The 8033-nt window shown below is 38.9% G+C and overlaps 1 protein-coding gene across 1 annotated transcript in view; it reads left to right on the forward strand.

Moving 5' to 3' along the window:
- FOLH1B (folate hydrolase 1B) overlaps positions 1 to 8033 on the forward strand; it is a 121810-nt gene that overhangs the window by 81616 nt on the left and 32161 nt on the right. Inside the window, 4 exon segments of the mRNA XM_007938087.1 lie at positions 1259 to 1357; positions 1629 to 1714; positions 3622 to 3792; positions 3870 to 3901. Of these exon segments, the coding sequence (XP_007936278.1) occupies positions 1259 to 1357; positions 1629 to 1714; positions 3622 to 3792; positions 3870 to 3901 (388 nt within the window).

An 8033-nucleotide genomic window follows, 5' to 3' on the forward strand; every position in this document is an offset into this window, starting at 1 on the left:
TATTGCACTCACTCCTCACTTATCAACATGGTTAGATTCTAGACACCAGATCATTATGCGAAAATCGGGGTTATTTGAAAATGGAGGATGACCACATCAGATCACAAAATGGAGGATGACTACATCATTACATGGGAGCTCTGGTAGCATAGTGCCTAAGGCACTTGACTGCTAACCACTCCTCTGAAGGAAGATGGGGCAATCTACTTCCATAGTGATACTGCCTCGGAAACCCAAGGAGGGGTCGCTATGAGTTGGGTCAGACTCGAGGGCACATAACAACAACAAACAACACATCATTCCATAACTGCCAGATTTCATCATTATTGTGGTAGTTAAATTTGTATGTCACTTTGGCTGGGCCTGGTTGAGTGGCTGGGAAGCTGGTGGTAGTTATTCCCCATGATGAGACTGGCAATTAACTCCATGGGGGATCTACCACAAGCAGCTGAGTAGCTGCCTTTGGGATGTGGTCTGCTTCCTATATATAAGGAGAAGCCTTGGGGATAGTCTCTGGCTTATGGCATGCTTGGACCCTGCATATAGCTGTGTCATTGTTCAGCAGCCTGCCATGCTCTGCCGACTTTGGGACTTACAATTGACTTGAATTAATGGCCTGTAATGGGGTTTGGTAACATCGAGACTGTGCCATTTTATTTGTTGACCTTGGGCTTATTAGCCTCAGCAGCCAGTAGCTGCTTGAGTGAGGAGATGCTTCTAGCTTCAGTAGGCTGGGAGCAGGAGGCAGAGCTGAAGCCTAAGGTTGAGGGGCTTTAACATAGCCCCTAGAACCTGGCACTTTGAACTTGGACTTAAAGCCTCCAAACCATGAGAGAATAAACTCCTGTTTGTTCAGCCATCCCATTTGTGGTATATTCCTGTCAGAATGGCACTAGGTAACCAGAACAATTACATAATTGCCAAACCACTGAGAATCATGGCCAAGCCAATTTGACCCTTAACCTTAACTATTGCAGCCAGGGTTACTCTCATCTCACACCCTAGTGTTCATTACTGCCATACATATATTGTTAATGCACAAAATGGCCAAATAGTAGATTTTTAGTATTGTTATAAATGCAATATATCAGATAGCAAGAGTTGATATGTGAGGAGTAGATATATTGTCAAACATATTGTATATCTTTATACATTATTTGCACATCAACATAGATTTATAATTACACTTAATAATTGACATTGTAATTTCTAATTTCAAAGTTTTCCTTTAACTAATAATACTTTTTGTGTCCAACAGAAAAATGGGTGGATCAGCACCACCAGATAACAGCTGGAAAGGAAGTCTCAAAGTGCCCTACAATGTTGGACCTGGCTTTATTGGAAACTTTTCAACACAGTTATGAGGCTATTTTTCTTCTGTTTTGAGGGAGAAACTCTTTTTGAGTGTAACAATCACAGAGGATGACAAAAAAGTGAAAAAGTGCAGGAAACAAAACTGCAGATTACAGAAGAGAATACACTTACATGATGACAATTGATTAACATAATTTTGTCTGTGTACATTTAGAAATCTTTTTTTAAAAAAATGATGTAAGCTTTAAAAAATCATTGTGGGCCATAATCTGTTGACCAGTTTTTTGAAAACTTGTCCTCCATTTTTGCTTTAGAAAAGTCAAAATGCATATCCAGTCTAACAGCAAAGTGACAAGAATTTACAATGTGATTGGAACTCTTAGAGGAGCAGTGGAACCAGGTAAGTCAATCATTGACTGAAAAATACTGATGGACCAACTCTTATATGCCAGACACTGCTCTGATCTCTAGAAGGATAAACGTGACCAAGGCAAAGCCACTCTTTCCCCTAAGGGTACTTACAAAGTGCATTAATGTGAGATAACTTTTTATTATAGTACATGTTATAGAGAAAAGAAAACTAAATGTTGACAGTAGATTGGTCATATGACCAAGGTTTGTGATGAGCTATACATCTTCAACTAAACAATCAAGGGATGAAGAGAAGGGAAAAATTGTTTTGATATGTTTCTCTAAGTTTTCTGGATTTGCTCACCACATATTTCACATGGGTAGATATCTTAGTTTTAAGTACAAATGAAAATGTATAATGATAAATGAAATTTAAAGTCATCTTGAATTAACGTATCCTTTATGTAGTGTTGTTTTCCACAACTGAAGTCAATATATAGACACAGAATTTAAGATCTATTTTAGATATATATAATGTTAATTTAGGTGTACACAATACTTTTCCTTTCAATATCACTAGTTATACAATCATTCTGGCTATTTCATGGTGCCATATTAGAAGCAATACATGAGAATTATAAAGAGATTTCAACAAAATTATACATTCTTTTCATAAGATATTTAAAGTGACATCTCTGTTTATTAATCCCTGTTAAAGTCTTAGTTTACTATGTGTCAGTTCCTCATGAACTGTTTGGTTACCTATTTCTCATAAAAATTGATACAACTAAGTTGTTTCTCCTTCTTAAATGCAGCCAGTACTTTGTTTCAGGGATCAATAACATTGATATGCTTCCAGTGAGTACTAAACAGTATATAACAACTCACTATTCATTGACTCTTACTTAAAAAAAAAAAAACTGTTGCAATTGAGTCAATTCTGACTCACAGCCACTTCTTGTGTGCAGAGGAGAACTGTTCCATAGGGTTCTCAAGACTGTGACTTTCTGGAAACAGATTGCCAGGCCTTCCTTCTGAGGCACCTCTAGGTAGGTTCAAACCATCAACCTTTCAGTTAGTAGTCTAGCACTTAACTGATGGTACCACCCAGGTACTCCTGAGTCTTACTTAGCACCTAGTATGTGCCAGCTCTGTACTAGGAATGGAGCTAGAGAGATTAAAAGAAAAAGACCTAGACTAGGAATATGGAGCTTACAGTTAGGAAGGAGATCCAGACCCTTAAGTGTGATAAATGCTATATCAGATATGAAAATACTGCCCCAAGGGTCGGGTAGCCAGAATAAATCCCTCTCCCTGTAGAAAATAGGGAAGGTTCATAACTCACTGTCGTCGAGTCGGATCCAACTCATAGCAACCCCTCCTTGGCTTTCTGAGGCTATATCACTATGGAAGTAGATTGCCCAACCTTCCTTCTGAGTAGTGGCTGGTGGATTTGAACTGCCAACCTGCTGGTTAACCATCAAATGCCCTAGGTACTATGCCACCAGAGTTCCTTGGGAGGGTTCATATAAGGTAAAAATATTTAAGCTGTACCTTGAAAATTGAATAGGAGTTAAACATAGAGATCTTACTGTACAATCACAGTGTTCTCTCACTCTGAAAATACTCAAAACAAAATGGTAAGTTAGATGAGGGAAGCATAATAGAATATCGTATAAAAATGTGGATAAGGATAATTTTATGAACTAAAGTTTGTATAAGTTACTACTATAACTAATGTAATATATTGAAGTACATGTTTTTATCTTGGCCTGAGCTTCTTTACGCAGAGGAAACATAGATCAAAATCAGACCAAAATAATATGTTTACACAAATCTTTAAGAACTTTGCTATTTTTCTTTGAGTTGTTAGTGTTTTGTGTGCAGTTGAGATATTTGCAATTTTCTCAGTCACTGACCTGAAATGACTAGTGATGTTGCAATGATGGTTTCTAGACAGATATGTAATTCTTGGTGGTCACCGTGATTCTTGGGTGTTTGGTGGCATTGACCCTCAGAGTGGAGCAGCTGTTGTTCATGAAATTGTAAGGAGTTTTGGAGTGCTGAAAAAGGAAGGTAATATAAAAAAAGAGTAACTCTTTTAATCTCAGTTTAGTCCTCTGTTAAGTGTCTTTTTATACTTCATTGGTTTGTATGAATGAATGCTCAACAGAAGTGATATCTGTAAGGTGTCTTTTTTGTAGCTAGAGTACTTAGCAGTACTTACTGGCATCAAGTAACTTTCAGTAAATAATGGCTATATTACCTATGTTGGTTCATTATTATATTTTTATTTATTTTTGCATTTATTTACCTAAAATATTTACATTATTGATGTTTATATGTCAAATTATGATCTGAAGTAAAGGGATTATATTGTTAGTGGTTGCTCTTCACCACTGAGAAGATAAAGATGGCTTCTTCACTGGAGAGGACGTACAGAATTGGGTCATAAGTCAATGCTTCATGGTCAGAGAACTGTGAGTAGATATTCATAAGTCACTGCTTCATGGTCAGAGAACTGTGAGTAGATATTCCTTGGGCTCTTCAAGCCCACATTCAGGTCAAATATACTGGTAGCATAGTGCCTAAGGTACTTGACTACTAACCAGAAGGCCAGTGGTTCAAACCCACCAGCCACTCCTTGGAAGGAAAGTTGGGCAATCTACTTCCGTAGTGATACCGCCTCGGGAAACCCAAGGAGGAGTCACTATGAGTTGGGTCGATTCCACAGCACTTAACAACAACAACAACATACTAAGTAACTGAGGAGGTAGAGGCTTTTCAGAACATACTGGTCTTGCTGCCTAAAGGAATTGTGCAAATGTTTGTTATTTGCATTCTTGCATAAAGGGTGAGGGGGCAATGTCTTCCTCTGACCTTTTCTAACTTCACAAGGGGAAGAAAGAATCACCATCAGCAGCCCAAGGCCAACTCCTATGAGGTCAGAAATGCTTCCATCCTTTAATCTTTTCTACCAGTTCTGACACCAGCCATCCCTCCCACAGCACTCTCTACTTCTCTGCTAGGTTCAGTAATGCGTTGCAATAACCACCCAGAACTCACGATTATGGGGTTTAGTAGGAAAGTAACAGGTTACAACTCAGGTTCAGGAACACTCAGGATATAATTCTTTGATTGGGACATCGCTCCCTCGGGCAGTCATGCCTCTCTTTGGCCCTTGGCCTCTTGGCCTGGCCTCTGCCCTACTCTGAAAAGTGTTACAAAGCTCTTTTAGCTCTGCTGATAGGTTCACCCTACTCTGCCAGCAAGGCTTTTACCCAAAGGCACTCAGCTTTCTTATTCCTTGGCTGACACTGTCAGTCATGACACATGCCAGTCTCTTGGTTCTGTTGGTTCTGCTCCTTCTGCTGTCACTCTACCATCTCAGTGCAGGGACTTGGGTCCAAGAATGCACTCCACTCCCAGCTGCTGCTTCTTTCGTGATGGTACTGAGATCCCCCTCACCTCTGGGATGGGTCATTTTAAACCTAGCTTATGGCAAAACTAGGAGCTCTGGTAGCATAGTGCCTAAGGCACTTGACTGCTAACCAGAAGGCTGGTGATTCAAACCCACCAGCCACTCCTCAGAAGGAAGATGGGGCAATCTACTTCTGTAGTGATACTGCCTTGGAAACCCAAGGAGGGGTTGCTATGAGTCGGGTCCGACTAGACGGCACATAACAACAACAATGGCAAAACTGACCAGTCCTCACATTAGTGTTCCATGCATTTTATTTCCATGATCCTTCCCCCACAAGGGTACCATGTACCTTATTTATATTATTAACAAGCTATCCAATGCTTTGGTGGACCATAGGCACCTCACATTTGCATAGTTTTACCCAGTCCTCTGGTGGAAAGTCACAAAGGCAATGGCTAGAAGAGTCATACCAAGTAATTCACTGCACCATTATTCTCTTACCCCCAACCCAGGCTTGTTCTCCCAGAAACTGAGATTATATTCTTTACACAACTACTTACTTCACTCTTTTTAGAATAGCATGGAAACTAAAATAACTTTTAACTCAAATGGTTGCTTTTCAAAATAATCATTACACATTGAGAGCAGAAATCTACTCTTTAATGACCTTGCAAACATGGTGTCTAAAGGCTATACAATGTGATTCATATTTTTTTAACAATGAAAATAATGGTAAAAATATGATAAGTTTGCATAGATCTTATTTTTTCAGTGAAGCAAAGTGTTTTCACGTATGTCATCTATTTTGAACTCATAGTACCCAGTGAGAAGTTCATCTAGTTTCTTCTGTTCTGATTTTATAGATAAGTTAACAAGGTTTACAGATCAAGTAACTCACCCAAGGTTATGTAACTACTACTGCATGGCAGAGTCAGAGAGCCAGAGCTCAGATCCAATTGTATGTCTAACATTCCTCTAGACATGATGCTTCTATTTCAGATAAAATACAAAGATATACTTTTTTTTTTCTGCAGTTATATCTTAAGAAAAAAGAACTATGGATACCTGAATTTACATAGTTCTTTAAATTAGGGCATGCGTAACTTTATTACAAAAGATTTCATCATTGTACAAAAAGATTCCCTGTGGTAAATTCATAGCGACACTGTGACAACTATATACTACACAGAACAAATGAAGTGATGAGGACTAGTAACTAAAAGGAAATTTGAACAGTGCTAACAAACTTGACAGAAATAAAGCACAGGGCTCAATGATAATAAGATAAACATTTTTAATAAGCACACAAAACATTTATTAAAATTTTTGGATCACTTTTTAGTATAAAAATACTATATACTCACCTCTCACTTACTGACATGGTTAGGTTCAATGACCAAGTCATTATGGGAAAATCAGCATTATGTGAAAATGAAGGACGATCACATCAGATCACAGAATAGAGGATGACTGCTGTGGTAGTTCAGTTTGTATGTCAATTTGGCAGGGCCTGGTTGAGTGGCTGGGCAGCTGGTGGTAGTTACTGCCCATGATGAGACTGGCAATCAGCTCCATGGTGGTATCTACCACAAGCAGCTGAGTAGTTGCCTTTGGGATATGGTCTGCTTCCTTTATATAAGGAGAAGCCTTGGGCATAGTAGCTAGCTTATGGCACCTTGAACCCTGCGTGTAGCCATGTCGTTGTTCAGCAGCCTGCCATGCTCTGCCGACCTGGGGACTTACAATGAATTCGAATTAATGTTCTGCTGGGTGGTTTGGTAACAGCAGGATTGTGCCTTTTTACTTGTCAACCTTGGGCTTGGCAGCCTCAGCAGCCAGAAGCTGTTTGAGTGAAGAAAATCCTCTAGCTTCAGTGGGCTGGGAGCTGGAGGCAGAGCTGAAGCCCAAGGCTGAGGGACTTTCACCAAGCCTCTAGAGCCTGGCACTTTGAACTTGGACTTAAAGCCTCCAAACTCTAAGAGAATAAACTGTTTGTTAAGGTCATCCCATTTGTGGTATATTCTTGTCAGAGTGGTACTAGGTAGCCAGAACAACTACGTCATTACATAACTGCCAAATTATATCATTACATAACTGGCAAACCACTAAGAATCATGGCCAGCCAGGCTGGCACATAACCTTCAACCTCACAGCCAGTATTACCCTTGTCTCATACCTCAGCAATCATTACTGCAAGACTACATCATTAGTACTAAAAATCAGCAGCTAGTAAATCGCTTACTGTTGTCATGAATGTGAAATGTCAGGTAATGAGATAGTCAATAAGTGAAGATAGGTATATTAAGACTGTTATAAGCTTTATTCCATTTAATCCCTCTTAATTCTCCTGACAATCAACAATCAAATAGTATGGTAATCATTAGACTGTTTTTTTCTGATATACAGATGAGGAAACTGAGGCTTAGTAAGATTGAATCACATTTCCTTGGTCACACTGCTAGTAAGTGAGGCAACTAAGATTTAAAACAAGATCTTCTTTAATTCCAAGGTTGGTGTTTATAATCTTCAAGTCTTGTGACCTCCCTGTTGAATGATGTAGTTTTCAGCAGCAGCAGTAGACATTGATATCACTAACTGAGCCACTTTTGACTAATTCTGGCAGAGTGTGAAGTAGAATTACAACCACATGACACTGAACAATTATTCATGTGATGCAGGAATAATAGGGCAGAGTTCTAAAAGATTTTCTTAGTTACATCTGCTCTCATAACACGAATCTCATCTAACTTTCTTCCTTGACTCTGTTCAGTTGCAGACCACTGACACCTTGCTATGCATACCTTGTGATTATTAACCTAACAGAATACTTTCTGCCCTCTGAGGACTTTTTCAATGTCTACATTTTATTTTCATTTTCAATACAATTGTACTATTTTAAATCAACAGATCAGTTTTTAAATTTTACAAAAGGAATTTACATAAG

Source organism: Orycteropus afer, unplaced genomic scaffold (assembly GCF_000298275.1).
Source record: "Orycteropus afer afer isolate SDZICR_OR568_19922 unplaced genomic scaffold, OryAfe1.0 scaffold00047, whole genome shotgun sequence".
Taxonomy (NCBI): Eukaryota; Metazoa; Chordata; class Mammalia; order Tubulidentata; family Orycteropodidae; genus Orycteropus; species Orycteropus afer.